The 25,484-nt window shown below is 37.1% G+C and overlaps 9 protein-coding genes across 9 annotated transcripts; 5 read left to right on the top strand and 4 right to left on the bottom strand.

The window, feature by feature from the left end:
- Positions 1 to 612: 612 nt before the first annotated feature.
- Positions 613 to 2,450, top strand: GCK72_021547 (uncharacterized protein; the record flags this gene model as incomplete). Its single annotated transcript, XM_053734345.1, has 4 exons — positions 613 to 657; positions 929 to 1,185; positions 2,004 to 2,289; positions 2,340 to 2,450. 4 exons carry the CDS (start codon positions 613 to 615, stop codon positions 2,448 to 2,450), a joined length of 699 nt encoding a protein of 232 aa, XP_053583258.1.
- A 1,267-nt stretch (positions 2,451 to 3,717) lies between these two features.
- On the bottom strand, positions 3,718 to 4,417 carry GCK72_021546 (uncharacterized protein; the record flags this gene model as incomplete). The annotated part of the gene is made up of 2 exons (XM_003104505.2): positions 3,718 to 4,174; positions 4,224 to 4,417. The coding sequence occupies 2 exons, from the start codon at positions 4,415 to 4,417 to the stop codon at positions 3,718 to 3,720; spliced, it is 651 nt and encodes a 216-aa protein (XP_003104553.2).
- Positions 4,418 to 5,928: 1,511 nt separating this feature from the next.
- On the bottom strand, positions 5,929 to 9,581 carry GCK72_021545 (uncharacterized protein; the record flags this gene model as incomplete). Its single annotated transcript, XM_053734344.1, has 14 exons — positions 5,929 to 6,067; positions 6,166 to 6,291; positions 6,354 to 6,482; positions 6,532 to 6,615; positions 6,658 to 6,684; positions 7,268 to 7,405; positions 7,660 to 7,740; positions 7,790 to 7,978; positions 8,902 to 8,985; positions 9,030 to 9,107; positions 9,151 to 9,213; positions 9,261 to 9,341; positions 9,391 to 9,462; positions 9,520 to 9,581. The coding sequence occupies 14 exons, from the start codon at positions 9,579 to 9,581 to the stop codon at positions 5,929 to 5,931; spliced, it is 1,353 nt and encodes a 450-aa protein (XP_053583257.1).
- A 1,640-nt stretch (positions 9,582 to 11,221) lies between these two features.
- GCK72_021544 (uncharacterized protein) lies at positions 11,222 to 14,685 on the bottom strand (the record flags this gene model as incomplete). Its single annotated transcript, XM_053734343.1, has 10 exons — positions 11,222 to 11,363; positions 11,675 to 11,752; positions 11,912 to 12,040; positions 12,467 to 12,550; positions 12,600 to 12,885; positions 13,683 to 13,807; positions 13,857 to 13,940; positions 14,356 to 14,484; positions 14,534 to 14,617; positions 14,660 to 14,685. The coding sequence occupies 10 exons, from the start codon at positions 14,683 to 14,685 to the stop codon at positions 11,222 to 11,224; spliced, it is 1,167 nt and encodes a 388-aa protein (XP_053583256.1).
- A 747-nt stretch (positions 14,686 to 15,432) lies between these two features.
- GCK72_021543 (uncharacterized protein) lies at positions 15,433 to 17,733 on the bottom strand (the record flags this gene model as incomplete). Its single annotated transcript, XM_053734342.1, has 10 exons — positions 15,433 to 15,577; positions 15,628 to 15,816; positions 15,870 to 16,328; positions 16,380 to 16,445; positions 16,503 to 16,646; positions 16,704 to 16,811; positions 16,979 to 17,170; positions 17,223 to 17,264; positions 17,316 to 17,513; positions 17,570 to 17,733. 10 exons carry the CDS (start codon positions 17,731 to 17,733, stop codon positions 15,433 to 15,435), a joined length of 1,707 nt encoding a protein of 568 aa, XP_053583255.1.
- A 2,024-nt stretch (positions 17,734 to 19,757) lies between these two features.
- GCK72_021542 (uncharacterized protein) lies at positions 19,758 to 20,214 on the top strand (the record flags this gene model as incomplete). The annotated part of the gene is made up of 2 exons (XM_053734341.1): positions 19,758 to 19,831; positions 19,878 to 20,214. 2 exons carry the CDS (start codon positions 19,758 to 19,760, stop codon positions 20,212 to 20,214), a joined length of 411 nt encoding a protein of 136 aa, XP_053583254.1.
- A 1,540-nt stretch (positions 20,215 to 21,754) lies between these two features.
- Positions 21,755 to 22,100, top strand: GCK72_021541 (uncharacterized protein; the record flags this gene model as incomplete). Its single annotated transcript, XM_053734340.1, has 2 exons — positions 21,755 to 21,903; positions 21,959 to 22,100. The coding sequence occupies 2 exons, from the start codon at positions 21,755 to 21,757 to the stop codon at positions 22,098 to 22,100; spliced, it is 291 nt and encodes a 96-aa protein (XP_053583253.1).
- An 871-nt stretch (positions 22,101 to 22,971) lies between these two features.
- On the top strand, positions 22,972 to 23,989 carry GCK72_021540 (uncharacterized protein; the record flags this gene model as incomplete). The annotated part of the gene is made up of 5 exons (XM_053734339.1): positions 22,972 to 23,158; positions 23,204 to 23,347; positions 23,409 to 23,453; positions 23,512 to 23,706; positions 23,757 to 23,989. The coding sequence occupies 5 exons, from the start codon at positions 22,972 to 22,974 to the stop codon at positions 23,987 to 23,989; spliced, it is 804 nt and encodes a 267-aa protein (XP_053583252.1).
- Positions 23,990 to 24,556: 567 nt separating this feature from the next.
- On the top strand, positions 24,557 to 25,444 carry GCK72_021539 (uncharacterized protein; the record flags this gene model as incomplete). Its single annotated transcript, XM_053734338.1, has 4 exons — positions 24,557 to 24,760; positions 24,808 to 25,049; positions 25,111 to 25,254; positions 25,303 to 25,444. The coding sequence occupies 4 exons, from the start codon at positions 24,557 to 24,559 to the stop codon at positions 25,442 to 25,444; spliced, it is 732 nt and encodes a 243-aa protein (XP_053583251.1).
- Between the last annotated feature and the right edge of the window lie 40 nt (positions 25,445 to 25,484).

The raw sequence follows: 25,484 nt of genomic DNA, 5'->3' as shown, positions 1-25,484 counted from the left end.
ACCATCATATCCGGTGCGACTACTTGAATAGTGATTGCACATTCGCTCTTTGTGAGTTTATTTAGGAAGTTTTGGGCATTTTAAAGCATTCTGGAGCATTCTGGAGTATTCTAGAGCATTCTGGAGCATTCTGGAACAATTTAGGGCATTTTGAACTATTCTCGAGCATTCAAAACATTCTAAAGAGTTTTTAAGCATTTTTTGGCTTTTTTGAGCATTTTGGAGCATTTTAGCGCATTTTGGACTATTCTCAAACATTCTGAAACATTCTGGAACATTCTGGAGCATTCTAGAGCATTTTGAAACATTCTGAAGCATTCTAAAACATTTGTGAGCATTTTAAATCGTTCGTAAGCATTCAAGGGTACTTTGAAAAATTCTGGAGCATTTTGGTAACTTTCATGCATTATAGTGTATTTTGAAAAAACTTAGAGCATTCTGAAACATTTTGGAGCATTCTGGATCATTTTTCAACATTTTCAGTCAATATTTTAGTCACTTTTTAAAATTTTCCCCAAAAAAGTAACTTGTCTTCCAGTCGAACTCCCCGGCTCCCAAATCGTTGTTGCGATCCGCGGGACCCGGACGATGAGCCAATTCTTCTTTGAGACGATGAGCGCGTTCGTTCCGGACACCTCGTTTCATGGTCTTGGTGAGGTAAGAAATGGGATTTCACTTTTTAGAAAAATAGGGAAAATTTCTTATTTCTTGAGCTTAAAAACGTTAGAAAACGTTGGATTTGGGCGGAGTTAGCAGTAGTTGAAATTTGCAAAAAATAAATTTTTTTTTGTTTGAAAATTTTTTCGAGCTACCGTACTTCGATGGATTTCGTTCCAGGACCCAAAATTTTTAGACTTTTGAAAAGAGCAGAATCTGGGGAATCATATATGATACAAATTTCAGCCAAATCTCAAAATTTCAATTTCAGATCAACTCGTACTTCTCGATGACTCACCGCGCTGTCTGGGCGGAAATCCAAAAACACCTGACCCACAACAACTACAGTAACCATGACGTCATCTTTACCGGTCACTCACTCGGAGGCTCCCTAGCGGCTCTCTCCGCATTCGAGACGGTTTTGACGGGAATTCGGGAGACGAATCAGGTGAAGGTGGTGACGTTGGCGGAGCCACGGACGGGCAACATGGTTTTTGCGAAGAATTTCGATCAACACGTGAAATACAGGTATGAATATATTTTGGAGGAAAATTGGGATGATTTGGAATATTTTGATGCAAAAAATAGTGAAAAAGGACGAAAATTGTATATCTAAAAAAAATTTCGAAAATTTTCGAAAATCCAAAATTTAGAAAAAGCAACATAACTTTGACTTTGTTGAAGCAGGATCCGAAATTTTTGAATTTTCGAAATTAGTAGACCGAGGCGGTTCAAATGAGTATAATCATGACTAGTTACTGATAGTTGAGTCCCACCACGAAAAGTACAGTACCCCTCGCCCACAATGATTATAGTCATGAGTAGGAAGTCTGAAAACGTCAATTTTTATTTTCCTCAAAATAAGGGAAAGTTTTCATGAATTTCAAGCCAAAAATCAATAAAATCGGTTAGAATCGAGGAAAGTTATGGATTTTCGAAAATTTTCGAAAATCAAAAATTTTGGAAAACTGCCGTATCCCTGTTAAGACCAATTAAACTTGTATTTTTAGAATCACCAGAAATAGAGCTTTTAAACGAGTATAACCATGTCTAGGTTTGAAAAATCTGAAAATTTCAGAATTTTGGGTCCCAGAGGTCTAAATTTTTGAAAATTTTCAAGTGTGTCATGATTATGCTCATTTGAATCGTCTCGACGTGCTGATTTCAAAAATATAAGTTTCATAGGTCTTGACACGATATTGGCCGAGTTACGGTAGATTTAGTGAAATTTTGGTTTTTCGAAAAATTTTGAAAATCTGCAACTTTGTCAGTTTTTATGATTTTTAGAAGATTTTTGGTGCAAAAAATGTCGTTTTTTCATTATTTTCATAAAAAATGTTTTCCAGTTTCCGAATCATCAACGGAATCGACGTGCTCGCACATCTCCCTCCATGCCACAAGGATTACCGCTTCTGGCCCCGTATTGATCTACCGTGTGACCCACGTAGCCGGACGGGTCCCTATCATCATAGTACTGAGATTTGGTATCCGGATGGAATGAATGAGACCGCCCGTTATATAGTTTGTAATGGGAGTCAAGGAGAGGAGTTGTTCTGCTCCGATCGGGTTCATGTGACGGTCGCGAATCTGGGGAGAGGGATCGCGGATCATCGGAAATATTTTGGGAAAATGGTTTGCAGAGAACAGTTTTTTTTCAGAAATTCAAGTAAATTTTGTTGCAGGTAACGCAATATGGCAACTCGAATTGCAACCGCAATCGAACTTTTGATGAGAACGAGGGATTCTTGGGAAAAGTGAAAGTGATCTCGGAGTTGATTAAGAAAATTGTTTGATTATTAAAATTTCTGTGTAGATCTAACCTAGGGCTACATTTTTGTAGTTGACAACTTTTTTGTGCGGGCGGTCTCAAGGGAGTTATTATCCGTCAAAGTGTCCCCGTGCCATAAAATGAGTAACCTTTGTTTGACATGGTGTAACTCTCTAGGAAGGCTTCTCAACAAAAAGTTGTCAACTACAAAAATGTAGCCCTAGATGTGATCTACAGAGTCCATATAATTTTAGAACGCTTGGACATCCGGATGATAGTGATAGACAGACAGATATCCGGCCCTCGTGTTTCAACACTCTTCAGTTCAGTACGAGACCTAAGCTTACTTTACAAGTGTGCCATGGTCTCACAACTTTGCACAGAATTTCAACTTTATATTGACTCTGTAGATCAAAACTAGGGCTACATTTTTGTAATTGACAACTTTTTTGTGCGAGCGATCCCTAGAGAGTTATGATCCGTTAAAGTTTGGCGTCCACCATTAGGAGGTGTACAATGAGTACACACTGTTTGACCGGCTGTAACTCTCTAGGAAGGCTTCTTAACAAAAAGTTGGCAACTACAAAAATGTAGCCCTAGATGTGATCTACAGAGTCCATATAATTTTAAGGTGTCTGGACATCCGGATGAGTGGATAGACAGACAGATATCCGACCCTAGTGTTTCAACACTCCTCTTTTCAGTACGAGACCAAAGCTAACTTTACAAGTGCGCCACGGTCTCACAACTTATTAAAAAACTTCAAATTTTGTATTTGTTGTGTAGGTCGAATCCAGGGCTACACTTTTGTAGTTGACAACTTTTTTGTGCGGGTGGTCCTTAAAGAGTTATGATCCGTCAAAGTGTCGCCTGTACTATTTGGAGGTATACAGCGAGTCACCCTTGTTTGACCGGCTGTAACTTTCCAGGGAGGTTTCTCAGCAAAAAGTTGCCAACTATAAAAATGTAGTCCTAGGTTTGATCTACACGGCTAATATAATTTTGCACTTAGTGGACATTTGGATATCCGGATGCCTGGAAAGACAGATCAGGTACTTCCATCCCCCTTTCAGCCCCTCACCCCTCTCTGGGAGGAGTGACACTCCCCCTCCCCGGTTTATAACGGCCAACGGGCGCACTCCGTTCTCGTGGCCTTGTGGCCTAATGGATAAGGCGTCTGACTTCTAATCAGAAGATTGCAGGTTCGAGCCCTGCCTGGGTCAAATCTTTTTTTATTTTTTAAAATAATTGTTTATTCATTTTTATTCACAAAATAAACAGATTATAATCTCCTAGATATTCTTCAACGCCTCCAAAAACATGATGCGTGTCTCCACAGTCTCCTTCTCAATCTCCTTTCGCTCCGTCTGAAATTCCGCTTTTTCCCAGAGCTCCTCTCGAATTCGATCCAAAATCTCGCCGAGCCAATTGGTGCCATGCCACGATTCTTCATTTTGTGCTCGTGGGTCTTCCTTCCAGATTCCGATTCCCCAAATCGCATCGTTTCCGGATGCCTCCACAAGAATCATGTCTTTGGTACGGAACAGAAGTTTTCGGAGCTCCAAATTCTGGGAGAACTTGGCCAGGCAGGCGTAATACATGACCTCACGAGACTTCTCGGACCATTTATCGATGTCATTTCGGTTCATGTTTAACTTCCTTCCAGCCATTTTCATAGGCATCGGGTGTTTGCAGTTATGGATGAACTCGGCTGCTTTCTTGTCACCAACGATCAGCGCCTTATGGTACCTGAATAGAATTTTTAATGAAAATTATCTATATTATATTCCAGACTCACATAAAATACTGCTCACTGCAATTGAATTTGAGCGTCTCCTCCTCCTTAAACATCTCCGGGTTTACCAATTTTTTGACGGTTTCTGCCTCGAAATCCGCTGGATGAAAGTTGGAGAAGCAGGAGTCATCCTCGTAAAATAGGACGTAGACCTTTCTGGTTTTTGCGGATTTTTGGATACGGGTGTGTTGTTGCATTTTCTGGAAAAAGAAACTCACTAGTTAGGGAGTTTAAATGTGGGGAAGCTAGCTTTATAAGGGTGTCACGGTCCTACGGATTATTTTATGGTTTCAATTTTATGTGGACTGTGTAGATCAAACCTAGGGCTACATTTTTGTAGTTGACAATTTTTTGGTAGAAAGTTTCTCTAGGGAGTTACAGCCTGTCAAACAAGGGTTACTTATTGTATAGCTCGGCGACACTTTGACAGATCATAACTCTTTAAGGACCGCCCGTACAAAAAAGTTGTCAACTACAAAAATGTTGCCCTAGGTTTGGTCTACAAAATTAACATAAATTCAATATTTATAGACATCTGGATGTTAGCATACACAGAAAGACAAAACTTGAAAAGTTGAAAAAAACAAAACAATTTTTTTTTGAAAAATGAGTTTTTTCCAAATTTTAAGATCTCATAACAGGGTCACTCATTGTTGAAATGTTCTGAATATGTATTCAATATGTAGATCAAACCTAGGGCTACATTTTTGTAGTTGACAACTTTTTTGTACGGGCGGTCCTTAAAGAGTTATGATCCGTCAAAGTGTCACCGAGCCATAAAATGAGTCACCCTTGTTTGGCATGGTGTAAAAATAGCTATCTTCTATTCTTATCAGATTGTTTTAGATATAAAACGCGTAAAATCAATATTTCAAAAAAAAATTTTTTTTTTAATTGAAAAATTTATTAACTTTGACTATGTATAACTCGGTCAGAAATAAAGTTGTAGTTGTAATTTTTATAGCATCGTGTGGATCAAACCTAGGGCTACATTTTTGTAGTTGACAATTTTTTTGTGCGGGCGGTCGCCAGGGAGTTATGATACGTCAAAGTGTCGCCTCCACACCATTGTGAGCAGTAACCTTTGTTTGACAGGCTGTAACTCTACAGGGAAGTTTCCTACCAAAAAAATGCCAACTACAAAAATGTAGCCCTCGGTTTGATCTACACAACGAAGATAAAGTTGAAGTTGTGGGATAATCCATAAACCAGTGTACAGACACAAATTTGAAAAATCGGGTTTTTCGTTTAGAAAGTCGTAAATTTTTGAAACTTGAAATTTGTGAAAAATTGCGAAATCTAGATATGTAACTATGTAACTATAAATAATATTTGAATTTTCAAAATTAAATTCCTAATTCGTTCTACACGAGTACAAACAGAACTACTAAGTTCAAATTTTTGCAAAAATTCAAAAAATTCAAAAAATTCGAAAAATTCGAAAAAAGAAGAAAACTGACCTTGTTTATGCTCGTTCTCCATGCCACCAGTGTCTCCTCTTATACACATTGAGAAGAGGAAGAGACGGAGGGTGTGAAAGACAAATAGCATGTGTGGTTTTTGGTGTGGAGACTATATTTTCAACTATTTCGAAATCATCAACAAGTTATTTGTTGATTTTTATATTGAGGCGTGGAAGAAGTATTGATAACGAAAAATTTAAGATGATAAGAGGTTATGAAATCATAAAATGTTATAAAATATATTTTCAGCACTGCTGATGTTTCAAATGTGGTTTGCAATAAGTATCCCATGTGTACTTTATCGCTTCTGACAGACTTGAGAATTCTAGACGGATTTCTGAGGGGTGGGTTGGAAGGTTGCCATGAGGTCGTTGGTTGGGAGATCTGAAAAGATTCTTTCAAAAAAAAATATTTAAAAAATAAATTTTTCAGTTGAAAATACATCGGAAACTGATTTTTGTGTTCTAAAGAAGCTCACTGACCCCGATCCGATTTTTTCATGATTTTTCGATGGCTCGTCAATTAAAACAGGTGAATTGGTGCCTGGTGCACAAACTATATACGGTTGTGACTTTTTGATTGCACGTCGTTGAGAATGATAGCAAGTACTGTAAAAAATTTATTTATACTCATTTCCACAAAAAAACAAAGAAATCTAAAATCCACTTACCTACACAATGGCAGCTGCGTTCTCAAACAATACTGCCTTTTCGTTTTTATTTTGCACTCACTGCACTTATCAGAAAGTTGTGCTTCAGTACGATCACGTTTGTGTTTAAAGTAAAACTGGGAGCATGGGCTGAAATCAGAAATAAAGAAAAAGGTATTAGTAATTAGGCATCACTCACCGACAAACTTTTAGCATCGTTTTCGTATGATAAAAGTTGCATTGGTATCGAGATAGATCAGCTGTGCAGAATGGAACAGAGCATCTGAAAACAGAATTGATATTTTTAACAAAAAAAGATACTTACATTTCACTATTCCTCTTTTCTTGAGATCTGAAAGTAAGTTTGTCAAAAAATTTGAAAAATTTTGAATGTTGCATTTTGGCGCCAATTATTCGGGCCTTGACAAATATGAAATAGTGAAAATTACCTTTTTTCCAGCTCGACCGGACGAAAACTTATTTTCACAGCTTAAAATTTCCCTTTGTCGTTAAAAAATAAGTTAAATGCGCTAATTTTCACTCGACGCACATTGTCTGGCGCTCCTTGAGCGCGTTTTGAAATTTCGTTGTTCTAGACTCAAATTTTGTGTTTTTTGAAACAAATTAAGCATTTTTCTGCCCTAATTAACAAAAACCAATATTTTAATCTTTCAATTTGAACTTTTTAGTAAAAAATAGATTAAAAACAACTAATTTCCACTTGACACATACAGTCTGGCGCGCCTTCGGCGCTATTTTTTGGAAACTACTGTTTCAGGAGCAAAAATGTCATTTTTCAAACATAAATTGCTGGAATTCATCACTTTTTAACTATTTTTATTTTTGGTGTTAGTCTGGTGCGCCATCAGGGTCTTTTTAGCGGCTAGCGTTCCTTTGACGCACCTAATTTTTGTACTCTATGGATAGTCACTCACCCTGATTCGATTTTTTCATGATTTTTCGACGGCTCATCGATTAAATCAGATGGATTGGTGTCTGGTTCGAAATTTTGAAAGGAAACTGTTTTTGGTTGTGCCTTTTTGATTGCATATCGTTGAGAATCGTAGCAATTTCTGAAAGACGCAAAACTTATTTCTACTCATTTCCAGAAAAAAATCCACAAAAAACAAAAAAATCTACTTACTTACACAATGGCAGCTGCGTTATCGAACAATATAATCTATTTTTTTTATTTTGATTTTGCACTTGCTGCATGTATCAGAAAGTTGTGCTTCAGTACGATCACGTTTGTGTTTTATGAAAAACTTGTAGCACGCTCTGGAAATCAGAAATAAATACCTAAATTACTAAAAAAAACATCACTTACGGACATGTTTTTAGCTGGGTTTGCGGATGAAAAAATCTGCGGTATCGAGATAGATCAGCAGTGCAGAATGGAACAGAACATCTGAATGCAGAATTGATGTTTTTAAGAAGAGGGAAAGAGAGCTGCTTACGTTTTTTCAATCTCAGGAAAACTTGGATTTGTAAAAGAATTCGATACATCATTGCCATCAGGAGAGTTGGAGCTGTGATCAGTGAAATCTGAATGATCAAAAGCGTCTTCAATTGAGTCTATCGTCGGAAATATTTTGGAGACATCTGCGAGGAAGGTACTCATAGGGTCTGGAGAAAATTCTTGAGATCTGAAAGTAAATTTTTTGAATAAGTCGAAAACAATTTGAATTTAGTATTTTGGCGCCAAATTCGACAAGAGTTAAGTTCCTGTTCTTCTGAAGTAATTTGTCGAAATCTTATCAGAAAAATAGGGGTGTTTTAATTGTTCTCTCTGGAACGGGTTGCTCACCTAATAAAGACTACTAACAGCTGAAGATCAGTTAAAGGACCAGAAGAAAAAGAGAATTCTGAGACCCCGATTGTTTGAACCATGTGAGAAGCGCCGCAGGCGCTTTAACACTTAGAAGGGTGGTGTTGAGAAGGAGGTTCAGTCGCCGTTAGGCGACGTAAACCGACTGGTTGATTTTATTTAGTAAAAACAATTGTTTGGCGCGCATAGGACGCGCTTTGAAAAACATTGTTTTAGACTCAAATTTTGTGCTTTCTGGATAAAAAACGGCATATTTCTGATTTAGCTAGCAATAACCAATATTTTTGGCTTGTAATTTGAAAACCACAGTGAAAATAAGCTAGAACCTGCTTATTTTCACTTGCCAGGAAAAATAACATTGTTTGGGGCACCATGGGCGCGATTTGAAAAACATCGTTCTAAACTTATTTAAACTATATTTTGTGTTTTCTGAATTAAAAATCCTTTTTTTCCTTTGCCATGCCGTATTTTGGTACGTATAAGTGTTCAACTAGTAAAAATTATAGCAAAGTTATTTCCCTGGCCTCCACTCAAAACCAAATCCCCTCTTTATTCTACCATTATTTTAAAACTGATGTCATCTCTACTAAAGGAGAGTTACTACCTGTCTACAGCAAATCAGATAAGTTATGAATAATGGAAGACCGCCATCTCATTATACCATAGATAGTATCTGGGTATGACACCTTATTATTTTTTCCCCCGATGCCATATTTATGGATGTCTTATAGTTAAACCAACATGTTTATCTCCATAGGATTGTTCCTAGTCGGTATGAACTTTGTTCGATCTTGACCATATCGACGGTAATATTCACAACAGGACCTGAAGTACACTCTACATTCATTCTCTATAAAAATAAAACTCACCTGCATACAAATCTACCAGTTTTTGGATGTGATAACTTGCGAGTTCTTTCAGTGCAGGCTCTCTTGCAGTTTGAACACCTGCCAATTATAAAAAAGTTGTTAATTGGTCAGTTTAACTAACCTATCCGGAAATTGGTCTAAAACTCTGTCACACCCATTTTTTCTGTAGAAATAAAGACATGCTCTGAAAAAATTGGATAAATTATAATACGAAGGTACCCGAGAACTCACTGGCATATTTTCAGCCTAGTCTTTGGATGGCTAGGTGAATTATGTGGTCGAATAATGTTGGTGCAGAACTTGGTCGAGCATCTTAATAAATGTTAGGATTAAAACAACTTTTTAATGAATAAGTTCTTACGGCACACGTTCCTGTGTACTATTTTTGGCTTTGGTTTTGTTCTGATAACTGGTTGAAGATGTTTGACAAGCTCTGAAAACAACAATCTTCAAATAATTTTTAGCTTTTTTTCAGAAAAAAAGTTCTTACCGATCTGTTACACCTTTATCAGAATAAATGATTGTGCAGGTTGGTGGAGTTGAATTGAGCATTTTTTTCAACTTTTGCAATCTCCAAAAAACTTGAACTAAAAAGTAAAGTGAATGGAAACAACGATCGAGAATAAAAATGGAAGAAAAAGGGGCAAATAGTGAAGGTTACCTAGAGGAGGAGCGATGGTATTGACGATAAAAAGGGAGGGACAGATCTTATTTTTGGGCCAGTTGCGGATCTCAGGTCCTCCATCAATCAGGGATACCAACGTGGTAGACAGATACAGTACCATACAGTAAGATATAAAATTTGGCAAGTTTCAGTTGAAAATGACCAGCTGTGAGAGTCCCACAAAGTAAATTGTGTATGAACCATACAGAACAAAGGTAGAGCTTCATTTTTCTAGTTGACAACTTTTTTGTACGGATACTCCCTAGAGAGTTATGATCCGTTAAAGTGTCGCCTCCACCATTGTTAGCAGTAACCTTTGTTTGATAGGCTGTATCTCTCCATGGAGGTTTCCCAGCAAAAAGTTGCCAACTACAAAAATGTAGCCCTAGGTTTGATCTACACAACGAACATAAAGTTAAAGTTGTGAAATAATCCATAAGACCGTGTATAGACACAAATTTGAAAAATTGGTCGATATGTAACTTGCTAGGAAGTGTCCGTACAAAAAAGTTGTCAACTACAAAAATAAAGCTCTACCTTTGTTCTGTATGGTTTATATGTAGTTTACTTTTTGGGACAATCAGGGATCCACCTAAGAATGCGTTTTTGTAAAAAAAAACATCGTACACGCTCTAGTAAAACAGACAGTAGCAATGATAGAGAAGGCTCGCAGATCTAAAAAAATACTTTTCTAACTTTTTAAAAATGAATTCCTATGAGCTATCAGTTTGCGGCAGGTACTCATAAGGATCTACGGTATAGTTATAAGTCCCTGGTGCAAAAGTCTCAGGTACTTGGCTCATACTCTCTGGAGTTATAGAGTCATCAAGATTCATCCCGAAGCTATAGGCACCCGATCACTAAAAATATAGTATCAAGTGCAAAAGATGTTTCAAAAATGTTATTCTTCTGAGAAACGCGACAAATGAAACATGTGTCCTCTCGTTCTCTTGCAGAATGATTAATGTGACCCTACCGATTTTTCGAATAGGTGCGAGTCTCGTTTCACTGATCTTGTCAAGGTTATATCTCGAAAATTTAGTTTTTGGAGGAATCAATCTTGATCTCTTCAATTTTTTCACTTCTATTTTTCAGAGTAATCGACATGTAGGTGTCCAGTTTAAATTTGAATGAAAGTTCGTCTCTCATCTCGTCGATCATTCACAGTGACATGAGTGACCTTATTGAAAAAAATTTGAGAATGTGTCAAAGCAGTGGCTACAGTATGGCCATTACAACTTTGGTCGTTTTAATTTGAAAATGTGACAACAATTATACGGATCGTACAGATCAATAGTAAAACTTCATTTTTGAAGTGAGGATCCGTTTCATTTTTTCGTTTCTCATGCGTCATTCTGTTTTCTATTGTAACCTAGTATAATTTTGTGCATTTTGAGGCTTTTTTGATGGTTTAGAGTGTTCCAAATGCTCCAAAATACACTAGAAAGCACCAAAATGCTCTGAAAAAGTTTTTTTTGGTCAAAGTTTTCATTTTAAATCACAGTTTTCATTATACTTTATTGTATATTTAGTCGGAATCAATGTCTTCATCGTCGTGAATCTGTCTCATTCTTCTTATTGGTTTTTCTTTCTTAAATAAAGTATTCCTTGGTCTTTGAATCGGCGCCTCACAGACATCGGAGACAAGTTGAGGAGCAGCAAAACGGGATCTGAAAATGAATTTTCTCTAAAAATGAGCAATTTTTGAGTCAGAATGTTGATGTTATTTGAAAAAAAAACTGAAATCTGCTTTTTCCCGCATTTTTCTGCTCTAAAAACTAAAATTTCCAGTAAAAATTACTTAAAAACCGCTAATTCTCTCATTTGACACACACACATTCCTATCTTGGAAAACATTTTTTCAGTTTTTTTCATAACTATTTTTATTCTCCGAGCTTGGGTGGCACACCTTCGGCGTCTTTTTCGCGTCTGGCGCGCCTTCCACGCGCCGAATTTTTGTATGGCGAGGAAACTCACTCACCCTGATCCGATTTTTTCATGATTTTTTGATGGCTCGTCGATTAAAACAGGTATATTGGTGTCTGGTTTAAAATTTTGTCTGGAAACGGTCATTGATGGTTTCCCGAAAGGAACTATTTTAGATTGTGCCTTTTTGATCGCATACCGTTGAGAATCATAACATGTTCTGTAAGACGCAAAACTTGTTTCTGCTCATTTCCAGAAAAAATTCCACAAAAAACAAAAAAAATTCACTTACTTACACAATGGCTGCTGCGTTATCGAACAATGAATCGTTTTCTTTTTGATTTTGCACTTGCTACACTTATCAGACATTTGTGCTTCAGTACGATCACGTTTGTGTTTATTGAAAAACCGGCAGCACGGGCTGAAATCAGAAATGAAGAAAGTATACTTGCAAACCGGGCCGACACGGGCTGGCGCATAACTCGCTTAAAACGCAATATTATGAGCTGAAAAATACCCCAAAATGTAGATCTCGACGAGTTCTATGTCCGTGACCCACTACGGGCCGGATAGCAATTCGTTAATGTGCCGCGGGCCGGGAAAAAATGCCAAAAAACCCGAAAATGACCAAAAAAGCCTTTCTTGCCCGGCCCGCGGCACATTAACGAATTGCCATCCGGCCCGTAGTGGGTCACGGAAATAGAACTCGCCGCGATCTACATTTTGGGGTATTTTTCAGCTCATAATATTGCGTTTTAAGCGAGTTATGCGCCAGCCCGTGTCGGCCCGTTTCGGCCCGGTTTGCAAGTATGGAAGAAAGAGGTGTTAGTAACTAGGGTTCACTCACCGACAAACTCTTACCTCCGTTTCCGGATGATAGAATTTGCGTTGATATTGAGAAAGATCAACTGTGCAGAATGGAACAGAACATCTGAATACAGAATTTATATTTTTAAGAAAGGGGGGGGGGGTATGCTTACATTTCACTATTGCTCTTCAACCGGTGATCCGAGATTTCGATTTCAGGAAGAAGATTCGCATTCGTAAAACAATTAGAGACATCAGTTGCAATAATATCATAATTCTCTTCCTGATTCCCAATTGCAGTATACCGATTCTTATTACTACCACTAACATGATCATGAGAGCTATGAACATAGAAGTCTGAATGATCAAAAGCATCTTCAGGAGTTTTAGTTTCATCCTCCATGACAAGGTCTGAAGCACCATTGCCATCAGGAGAGCTGAAGCTGTGATCAGTGAAATCTGAATGATCAAAAGCGTTTTCAATTGAGTCAATAGTCGGAAATATTCTGGAGACATCTGTGAGAAAGGGGTTCATGGGGTCTAGAGAGGATTCCTGGGATCTGAAAGTGAATTTGTCAATTAATTCGGAAAAAATTTGAATTTTGCATTTTGGCGCCAATTATCCGGGCATTGACAGTTGAAATTTACCTTTGTTCCAGCTCGACCGGACGAAAACTAACTTTTACAGCTCAAAACTGAAAAAAGACACGCATTGTCTGGCGCGCCTTGGGCGCATTAAAAAATATAATTTTTACTGAAATTGTCCGTTTTCTGAAACAAAAATTGCATTTTTCTGCGCGATTTTGTCGTTAAAATCTGCTAATTGCTAATTACCAGCTCTGATTGTGTCTGGCGCGCCTTCGGCGCTCAATCTTGGAAACTACTATTCCAGGAGCAAAAATAAGAATTCTTACACTATTATAACTATTTTAATTTTCCGAGTTTGTCTGGGGCACCTTCGGCGTCATTAAAACTGCCGAATTTTTGAATGCTGAGCAAACTCTCTCACCCCGATCCGAGTTTTTCATGATTTTTCGATGGCTCGTCGATTAAAACAGGTGGATTGGTGTCTGGTTCAAAATGTTGTCTGGAAACGGTCATAGACCGTTTCCAGAAAGGTACTGTTTTTGGTTGTGCCTTTTTGATTGCACTTCGTTGAGAATCATAGCAACTTCTGTAAGACGCAAATATTATTTCTACTCATTTCCAGAAAAAAATTCCACAAAAAAAACAACAAAAAAAATCCACTTACTTACACAATGGCAGCTGCGTTATCGAACAATACTGCCTTTTCGTTTTGACTTTGCACTTGCTGCACGTATCGGAAAGTTGTGCTTCAGTACGATCACGTGTGTGTTTATTGAAAAACAGGGAACACGGGCTGAAATCAGAATTTAAGAAAAAGGTATTAGTAACTAGGCATCACTCACCGACAAACTTTTAGCATCGTTTTCGGATGATAGAAATTGCATTGATATTGAGAAAGATCAACTGTGCAAAATGGAACCGAACATCTGAATACAGAATTGATGTTTTAAGAAAAAAATTTACTTACATTTCACTATTGCTCTTTGTGTACATAAGGTCTAGAGTGGATTCTTGGGATCTGAAAATTGATTTTGTCTGTTTTATTGATTTTCTTCAAAAATGTGCAATTTTTGAGACAGAATGTTGATTTTGTTTGAAAACAATTGACACCTGCTTTTGTTTGGTGCGCCTTTGGCATCATTATAACGCTGGCGCGCCTCAACGCGCCGAACATTTGTATTCTGTAGAAAATCACTCACCGTATCGAGAAAGGAACTATTTTCGGTTGTGTTTTTTCGGTAGCATTTCGTTGAGAATCATAACATGTTCTGTAAGACGCAAAGCTTATTTCTACTCATTTCCAGAAAAACAACTCCACAAAAAAACAAAAAATCAGCTTACCTACACAATGGCTGCTGCGTTACCGAGCAATTGTAATTTTTGTTTCTGACTTTGCACCTGCTACACTTATCAGACATTTGTGCTTCACTACGATCACGTTTGTATTTCCAGTAAAACCGGGAGCATGGGCTGAAATCATAAAGGAAGAAAGATGTATTAGTAACTAGTTATTACTCACAGACAAACTTTTAGCTTCGTTTTCGAATGATAATATTCGCATTGGTATCGAGATAGATCAGCTGTGCAGAATGGAACAGAGCATCTGAATACGGAATTGATATTTTTAACAAAAAAAGATACTTACATTTCACTATTCCTCTTTGTGGACATGGGATCTAGAGAGGATTCTTGGTATCTGAAAATTGATTTTGTCTGCTTTATCGATTTTCTCTAAAAATGTGCAATTTTTGAGTCAGAATGTTGATTTTATTTGAAAAAATTGAAATCTTGTCTGGTGCGCCGAACTTTTGTATTCTGAGGAAGGGTAGCTCTTCATCACTCCACTCATCGAAAGTCATTTCTTCTACCACAGAGACCGTTTAAAAGGTGTAGGCGATGCCCCACAGATAGCTATCTCTTTCTCACCTTGTTAGTTGCATAGCCTCTCTCTCTCTCTCTCTCTCTCTCTCTCTCTCTCTCTCTCTCTCTTCTGCTACACCATAATGATGAATAAGAAAACGACGGGGGAAAGATTGTCGATAGAGAAGAACTTTTGTCGCTTTTTTTTGACAGGAGAAAGATGAGATAGTCTCTTTTCTATCGAGACTCAGAGAATGATTGCAATTCAAAAGAAGGTTACCTCGCTGTCAATCACTTTGCAATGTTTTCACCGATTGACTTGATTCTGAAGGAGCTGCGGGTCTGAGAACGAAGTTTTCAAAGTCCTGGTCCGGATAGATCTGATTTGTATACCGGATTGCCAAAAAGAGCTCCATAAAAAAAATTCACAGACGGAAAATACTTTCAGTTAACTAACTGTTTTCCAGATAATTCTACTGTTGTCTCTACCAGAAAATTCACGATATAGGCCAAAGTTTTCATTTTGAATCACGGTTTTAATTATAATTTATTTTATATTTAGTCGGAATCAATGTGTTCATCGTCACTTATTTCTTGAATCTGTCTCATTCTTCTTTGTGGTTTTTCTTTCTTTATCAATGTGTTCTTCCGTTTCTGAATCGACTCCGCACAGACATCAAAGACAAGTTGAGGAGCAGGAGAACTGAATGAAAATATTATTTTTTTTAAATATTATAAATTTGAGTTTCTTACTTAATATGTGACTTGAAATGAACATGTTTTGAAACTTGTACACCATGAATCCTCTTATACGCTTTGCTTTTTGTGAAATCCACACGATCGTGCCCGGTTCGTCGGTAATGCGTATGGCAGGCTCTGCATAACGGCTCTCCGGTTTTTGGGTGAGGTCTATCTTTTCTACTTATTTTACAGTTAGTGCATCTGAAAATCTTTTTTTCAATTTTCAGTTTAAAAACTTTGAAACTTGAACTCACTCATCAAAAACCTGTTGTATCGTTCGCTCTACTCCATACTTTTTGTAGAAGAAGAAACAAGACCGGCATATCAGTAGCTGAGTTCTCGGATGTTTGATTCCATGACCGACTGGGATGAACTTTTTGCAGACGGGAATGGAGCACACTGCGGGCTCTGTCATAACTGGTACTTTTTTTTGTTTTTTGGGTTGTTCCACAACTACTAATTTGCATTTCCCATACGGCTTGTTTCTTGAAAAATCGGCGCGATCTTTTCCATGTTTTCGATAATAACCATAACAGGTCCTGCATACTCGTTGACGGGTACTAGGATGAAATGCTCCGGTTTTATTTATCTGGCAGATGGGGCACAACTCAGGTGGTTGGTTTGCAATCTTCTCTGATGACTTTTTCCGGGGCACCGACTTCGAAAAATTCGTCCGATCACATCCAGTACGCTGGCGATATTTATAGCATGCTCTGTATTTCAGAAAGATCTTTAAGCCGGTTTTGAAGGGAAAAAAAACTTACGGACAAACAATTGCACCGGTAATCTGATGAGATTTTGAAGCAGGATTCAAGTTACAGTTTGTACATCTGGAACATAATTCCTTTATGATGTTTTCATAGTTCTTTATAAACTTATGAACTTACAGCTCAGAAAATTGCTCCTCAGTCTTATCAAACCCAAATTTTCTGTAGTAGTTGAAACAAGACTGACATATTTTCAGACGGGTTATCGGATGGTATAACGGGTTGAAACTTCGGATAGCCTTGGTGCAAACGGAAACTGAGCAGCTGAATAGGGGAAGCGTGTAAATTTTTGTTCTCGTTTAGAAAAAATTGAATACTTACATTCCAGGATCCTTTGTAGATACATATATAGTTGTGGGAGGAGCCTTGGGTTTTCTTGATGATTCATCCCGATCGCGCCCATATTTTCGATAATGGGTATAGCAGTTCCTGAAAAATATTTTAAAATTTTTTTCTTAAAAATACTCACTTGCAAATAATTTCCCTGGTTAATGGATGAAGATGCTTTGTTTTACGGATAATGCCGTCGCATACAGGTACGGAGCATCTAGAATCGGGCACTTATAGTTTAGGCTAAAAAAAGATAGGTGTCTTACTTTATCTGATCGCTTGAAACGCAGTCTTCCACAATATTCGTTTCTTGGTTTGGTTCTGAAGAAATTTCGGACCTCAAGACTGATGCATCCGAGTATTGGTTAGGATATTGGGTATATTTCGAGTATTGGTGCGGATAGATAGGAACAGGTCGTATTGAGAGGGCTACACTGTCTAATGGAGTGGTATTGTCTCTGAAAAATTGGAATGATTTTCTAAAAAAGAATCTGAGTCTAAGATACTCACTGAGATACAGCTAGAACAGAATATTCTTGGAGGTCTATTGGCCTTAAACATAAATTTTGGTATTTTCTGTTTAAAAGAATAAAAATAACTCACTCAGAAGTACTCTCAGGTACCATATCATCAGCCATATTTTGATCGAATGAGCCCATACAGTAATTTACATTGTCAATTATTGTTTGATCATCACTTGGAAACTCTTTCGGATTGGAGTATTGCTCCGGGTAGCTTGGCTCTTGATAACTCCATTTTTCAATAGAGCTTTCTTCATTTTCTTGGTCTATCATAGAGACTCTGAAGAACTTTTTTAAATTCTGAAATTTTCTCTCTAAAAATCAAAAGACACTTACTTTGAGGTGCTCTCATGCCTCACATCATCACCTGATAGTGAGTCACAATTGAGGAAATCCTGGCAGTATTGATAACTGGTTGGAATTTTCTCCAGAATACTCCTCCGGGTAGAATACTCCTCCGGGTAGCTTGGCTCTTCATCACTCCACTCATCGAAAGTCATGTCTTCTTCCGAACGAAAATTGTTTAGAGACCTTTCAAAGGGTGTTGGGCAGAGTAGACGATGCCACAGATAGCTATCTCTCTCTCACCTTTTTTGGTTGCATAGCCTCTCTCTCTCTTCTGCTACACCAGAATGATGAATGAGGTGACGACGGGGAAAGATGGTCGATAGATGAGAACCTTTGTTGCTTTTTTTTGACAAGAGACTCAAAGAATGATTTAGAATGAAGAATGTACAAAAATATCGACATTCAAAAAGATTAATTCTGGTACTAGTCGACAGCAAGTCTCTGGTGATTAAGTCATCGGTAACCTTTTGAGATCCACAATATCAGGTACTTGGCTTACATTGTCAAGGAAATTATGAGTTGCAGATTCATCAGAATTAATTCCGATAGCACAAATACAAGAAATACTTTTTTTAAAAACTTATTCTTCTGACAACATCAGACTTTAGGTTGAATAGAATAGAAAACAATTGTTAAAGAAAACAACAAGAAAATGAAACAAGTGTCGTCTCGTTCTCTCGCAAAATGATTGATATGACATTAACTTTTTGAACAGGTGCGAGTCTCGTTATCTCGAAAATTTAGTTTTTGGGTCTACCGACCGATTTCATCAAGGTGTCCAATTCGAATGAAAGTTCGTCGCCTTGATCATTCAATCGATATCGTAGTGATTGACACTTGACTCTTAGAGAAAATTCAAGAATGCTGGGACTGTGATGCAACCTTGAAAAGGTAGAAACCGTTCTCCGTCTTTTCTTTTTACATCTTCTACTTACAATTTATTAAATTGACTTCACAGATTATTACATCTGTAGTATGGCGGATTGCCACACACAACTCCATACAAAAAACACAAGAAGGAAAATATGCAGGTTCTATCAATTTTGAATACGTATAACTTTCAGTCATCTAACTGTTTTTCAGACAATTTGGTCAAAGTCAATTGGGAAGGACATGCGGGATCCCACATTGTGGAAACACACTGGGAGCACAATTCCATTGGTGCAAAGAATTGAAGGAGCCGGTGTGTCGGTTAGTTTTTTGGTTTTTTTTTTAAATCAATAACTTAATCGAGGACCCAGAAAGGTTTCAGCCCATGCTATGTCAAAATTAAAATTGAAAGTTCTGGAAGACGTGGAAGAGATTACAAGTTGTATAAGAACCTGTTGTGTGGAAATGCGACGTGTCGGAAATTAATAAGGGATGAAAATGCGCAGTGCGTTCAACGTGTCGGGCGGATTTGTGGGTGAGCCTATAAGTTCTGAAAAATTTATCAAAACTATTAAACATAGCCAATATTTTTTACAGCATTTGCGCTAACCTGTATCTGCTGGACAAGTGGTTAGTTTCTGTTTTTGCGAATTTAGTTCCCGTCCCGGTCGTCCTCTACCCAGTACCACAACCACAAGATACAGTAACCCGGAGCCGATTTTCCATAGAGGAGTTGTTAAAACCTTAGAGGTAAATAAATAGTGCTAATTGTTGTGTTTGTTGTATTTTAATTATGCACATAAATTATGTACATAAATTATGCACATAAACCCGTTTTTAATTATTATGATTGCGGCAAGACATGTTGCATAATTGTTTAATTAAAATTACCTAAATTAGGGAAAAAAGTTCGCGCTCTTATCTTCTATCAATATCTCTCCCCAATTCAACACGGCCTTGACAGACCCGATTTTAATTTTATTTACTTGTGAAACATTGTTCAGCGACTTTGCTTATTTTTTTCAAATTTCTCTTTTTTTAGTCATGGAATCTATTAATACGAAACTAAACCTGCGCGCACCGAGCAGCAAAAGAGCCAATGAGCTTCTAGACGAGCTATGTGCGATACCAACCTGCAAAAAACAGTTACGACGGAATAACACAAGTCTTCATAGAGAGAATGGTGGGAAGATTTGTAGACAATGCTTTTTTTTTGTCTTTATCAGAACAGGTATAAGCTATAAGGTAACATTTTTATTTGATCTACTAGAAACATTTCAGAAATCAATCAATAAGAATCTGTGGGATGCCATTTTGTGAAAATCCACTGCCAAGGGCGAGCTCTCATAATTGCGAAGAGCTAAGGAAACAGATTTGTCCGTGAGTTATATGGCCTAAAAACTTTAAAAAAAACAAGGATTTTCAGCCAATGCTACATCAGAATATACCGTGAAAGAGCTGGAAAACCTGGAAGAGCATACAAGATGTATAAGAACATGTTATGCGCTAATTTGATGTGTCGACAGCTGATATTGAATGAAAAACCGCAAAGTGTTCTTCATGTTGGCAGGATTTGTGGGTCTTGTCACAATAATTATAAACTGTACCTGCAAAACTACACGGCTGCTCCAGTTCCCGTTTTCTTGAGACCGGTGCCACAAATTATGTCGCCAGCACTACAAATGAGGGATACAGTGATCCGGAGCACCAGAAAATCGTTTCGGAGCAGTTTCACAATAGAGGAATTGCTGAAACCGAATTAAGTAAATTAGCTATACCATTTTTTCCACGAATTTTGGAATAAAAACTCAATTCTGTGTACAAAGACTGCAACTTGATTTAAATTGATATTTTACACGAAAAGCAGCTCCAGGGGGATTCTGTCTGAGAATACTGATTCTTTAAATTTTAGAATCAACGTGCAATCCTTATCTCTAATACCTGATCGGTCTTCTGAAACATTCTTCATTCTAAATTTTTCTAAATCATTCCTCTCAAAAAATTTGCGACAAAAGTTCTTCTCTATCGACCATCTTTCCCCGTCGCCTCCTCATTCATCATTATGGCGTCACAAGAGAAAGAGAGATAGAGAGAGAGAGAGAGGCTATGGAACCAAAAAAAGGTGAGAAAGAGATAACTATCTGTGGCATCGTTACTATTTGTGATGATCGTTTGAAATTGTAATAAAAATTATAAAAATTTAATAAAAATTAGTTGCCGCCAGCAAGAAATAGATATTTATTTAAAAAAAAATTTCATCAAGTTCTTCTGCTCCTCAACTTGTTTCCGATATCTGTGAGGAGCCGATTCAAAAATGGAAGAATACATTGATTAACAAAAAAAACCATTAAGAAAAATGAGACAGATTCAAAAAATAAGTAAATTAAATACTTTAAAAAAATTAATTAAACAAGACCATTCTGTATTAAAAATATAAAATAAAATAAAATATAATTAACATCGTGACACTACAAAAACCAAACAGTTTTAAACGTTTACGTGCTCTGACTTTGCTTTTTTGTTCCCTTTTTTTGAAAAGGTCATCTTGATAAGAACCCTATATAAGGAAGGAATCTCCACATCAAAATCAATTCAAACCGATTCCGCCTCCCGCCTCAAAAGGGACAAATCTCCACATCAAAATCGATCCAAATCGATTCCACCCTCCATCCGAGATGATTACCAAAGCACTACTGCTTCATGCGATTCTATTGGGAATTGCTGTTCTCGTCAAATCTGAGCAAATGCCTACAGAGTTACCAAAAGAAACGATTAAAAAAAAAAAAAAATCTATTGATAAATACGATAAATTTCTGATTCACGTCCATCTTCTGGCGATAAATTTCTACGATACGATAAATTTCTGACGGACCTCAATGGCAGAAAACGTGAAATGGTCAAACGACTGAATATTTCTGATGCGTATGAATTGGTGGGTTGAAGGTGGAATCCATGTGAATATGCTCACAAATGTGTTTCATTAAAATATCACTAAAAATTTCAGACGTGGGATCTGGAACTCGTTATAAACGCAACCGAAGCGGAAGTAAGAGGAGATTATGTAATTAGCTACATAAATAGAACATATTATGGAGATTGTTCTTTATACAACTTATCTCTAACATGGTGTTACAACCAGTTGCCAGAAGATGGACGTGAAACATATTCTAACTATTTTAGCCTATTATCTCCAATTCATAGAAGAATTGGTTGTGTGGAATGGGAAAGAAACAGCACTGAGATTGAATGCTTTCTAGCACCAGGGTGAGGGTTGCTCACATTTTTAAAAAACTTTTTTATTAGATGGTCCTCTTTAGAGTGTCCTTAGGTGGTTACGAGGATGTTTTTTTCCAAGGTTTCTATGGAGTTCCCGGATCGAATTGTACCGATGGTTATGCAAATCATGATGGATTGTGTGCACTGATTGGTTCGTTCACTACGGAAAAACCACTGTAAGTACTAGAAACGTCGAATTGACTGAATCTTGTAAATTTCTATATTTTTCAGCACTCAACCTCCGGCAAAACCAACTTCTGATGCAAAAGATAAGGATTCGGTTGAAGTGGCTGCTGTGACCACTGGATCTTCTTCTACTTTTATCCTCGTCGCCGTTTTGCTTTTTTTCGTTTCTTTCTCATATTCGTATTGAGCATCTGAATTTTTTTGAGCGAAAAATGAATATTGGCGGTTTTATGTAACGCAATAAAAATTTGGGAATAGTTTCAGTTTTTTCAATGGATTCGTTTCATCTTAAATTTTTTCACCGACTCTCTATTTTAGCAAAAAACAATTCAATGAATTTGTTTGGATTTGAGCCAAGCAAGATTCGTGATCCGAATATGTCTAGAAGATTGGTTAATCATACTGACTGGCTAAGCATGCATAGCGTCAGACCCGAGAGAAAAACACGGAAATTTGAACGAAATGGCTCCCTGAGACATCCGGATACTCGGAAGAGAGCAGAGAAAACCGCAACAAAAAATGAATGTCAATTCCCTACAATAGATTTTTTAGATTTGTTTGTAAAAAAATAAATGGTTTTCTATACATTTTGAAATATTTGTAACTCACTTAGAGCGAATCGTGTCTAACGTACATACACAAAGCTGTCCAAACAGATCGGGTAGTACGAATATTTTATGAGTGACCCCTGTATAAAAATCAACAAATTGTTCAACAATTATTTTTCGAGCTGCTATGCAATATTTACTAATCCTTTCATTCTTTTTTCTGCTGACCTCTGTGGAATGTCGGTGGTTTGGCCAGAAACCGATAGACGCGGCATTCAAAAGACCGAAGCTGATGAAGTACACAAAATACCGAACAACGAATTTTGTTATAACTAGTTTTTATGAAGAGAAGTTGGTTGGAAATCAAGGAATTGAATATTGGAGTGAGTTAATTGTATCAAACACAACGGGGAAGTTGTTTCAGATTGTAAATCACCTGCTGAAAGTAACGAGAATTCCCCACATCCATTTCATGGAGTAATATATGAGCGTGATCTGGCTTTTGGACTGATGTGGAAATGTACAAGAAATGTGGAAGATGGAAGGTTGAGCCTTGAACCTGTTGCTTGTCAATCTGTAGAACGAAATGAGAATTATGAAGTATTGAGTCCAGGATCATCCAGAACTATGAACAATGGATCTGTAAAACATTCGTGTGATATTGGCGATGGACGGTTGAAAAGTGTTTTTGAGTTTGGTGAGTGGATAAGTAAACGAAAAGTTTACAAAGTACAAATTTCAGTCCCTGGGTGTTATCACAATGGAATTGTCTACCAATTGGGCGATGAATGGCAGGAAGAGAACCAAGGAGACAAGCATTTAGTGCAAAACGTGACTATGGAGTGTGTGCGCTCAGAATCCGGGTATTTTGACAAAAAAGTGACAGGTGCGTTAAAAAAGTTTTGTTCAATTTCAGTTTTCTTATATTATATTATATTATATTGTAGAGTGCAAATTCAATTCAGAAGAGGAGTATGACGTTCATCATTTGGGTAATTGAGAATACATACCTAAAAACAGCTATTTAAAAACAAGACTCTTGATTTTTAGGAAACAATTCTCTCTACATTGAAAAGTTTATTGATTATATCACTATTCGCTTAAACAATTATTATGAGAAATCTGATCTGGTTATTGTGGAGGATTCTGATGGAATCCAAAGTTCAAAGCGAGTCAACACGCGACACTTAAAATGTGTTGAAACGGAACCGGGCCACGTGACATTGATAAATGTTACTGAAGAAGGTTATTTTTTAATTTTTTTAATGATTATTCATTAAATGTTCTAATTTCAGAAACGGGCTGCACATATAAAAACCAAACATATCTTCATAAAAGCAGTTGGGTCGACGTGACTCAAGGAGCTGGTCTGAGATGCGGAAATGGGAATGAAGTTATGAAAGATTATTGCTCCCTGAATGGAAAAATGCATACTCTTGGTGAAGAGCTGAAATTGTCAAATGGATGTGTCTTCGTGTGCGATGAGCAAAGGAATATTTATATTTGTGATGATCTTTTGAAATTGTAATAAAAATTATCAAATTTTAATTAAGATTATTTGCCGCCAGCGAGAAATAGATATTTATTAAAAAAAATATTTTCATTAAGTTCTTCTGCTCTTCAACTTGTTTCCGATATCTGTGAGAAGCCTGTTCAAAAACGGAAGAATACTCTGATGAAAAAAGAAAAGCCAATACGAAAAATGAGACAGATTCAAGAAATAAGTGACATTGAAGACATCGATTCCGAGCTTGATCACGGTTTCCAGTGTTCACTATTGATTATTTTTCTTTCCATTAAATAAGCTCAATAAATTAAAAAAAAACAAGACACGTATTCCATTCTATAACAAAAATATATAAGAAAGTATAATTAAACCCGTGACACTACAAAAACCAAACAGTTTTAAATGTTTACGTGCTCTGACTTTCCTTTTATGTTCCAATTTTTTTTGTGAAAAGGTCATCTTGATAAGAACTTCTTATAAGGGACGAACCTCCACAACAAAATCAATTCAAACCGATTTCACCCTTACTCAAAAGGGACAAATCTCTCCATCCACATCAATCCAACCCGATTCCACTATCCACTCGAAATGACCACCAAAACTGTGCTGCTTCTTGTGATTTCATTGGGAATTGCTGCTCTCGTCTTATCTGCTGAAGGATTTCCTTCTGCTAATGTCACTACCACTATCGAACCGTTACCCAAAGAAGATTGCGATAAATTTGTGAAGGACATCAATGATCAAAAGCGTGCAATGGTCAAAAAATTGAATATTGCAGATGGATATGAATTGGTGAGTTCAAGGTGGAATCCTCATTAAAATGCCACTGCGAATTTTAGACGTGGGATCAGGAACTTGCTAATGAACTCAGCGAAGTGTTGAGAAATGGAAGGATACATTTGAACGAAAATAGAACTTTTTTTATTGGTATGGATTCTTTAGACAACTTGTTTGAAGAATATGGAATCCAGTTGGAAGAAGATGAAGATGGAAGTGGATCATATCACAACATCGATAGCCTTTTGTCTCCAATTCATAAAACAATTGGTTGCGTAGGATTGAGATCAAACAACTTTCAAACGTATTGCTTTCTTGCACCAGGGTGAGGATTGCTCACATTTACTCTGATATATAGTTTTTAGAGTTTTCCTTGCGGACCCTGACGGGAATCTCCGTTATTTCCAAGGATTCTATGGAGTTCCCGGATCAAACTGTGCCACTGGTTATGCAAATAATGATGGGTTGTGTGCACTGATTCCTCCGACCACTACTACGGAGAAAACACTGTAAGCACTAGAAAATTGGACTAAACTGTAAATTTTTGAATTTTTCAGCACTCAACCTCCGGCCAAACCAACTTCTGAAGCAAAAGACAAGGATTCTGTTGGAGTGACTGATGTGACCTCTGGATCGTCTACTACTTCCATTCTGATTGGCTTTTTGGTCTTTTCCGTTTCATTCTCTTTTTCGTACTGATCATTTGAATGTTTTTGATTGAAAAATAAATACTTGTGTG

Source organism: Caenorhabditis remanei, chromosome V (assembly GCF_010183535.1).
Source record: "Caenorhabditis remanei strain PX506 chromosome V, whole genome shotgun sequence".
NCBI classification, from domain to species: Eukaryota; Metazoa; Nematoda; class Chromadorea; order Rhabditida; family Rhabditidae; genus Caenorhabditis; species Caenorhabditis remanei.
This window is presented reverse-complemented; position numbering and strand designations above follow the sequence as displayed.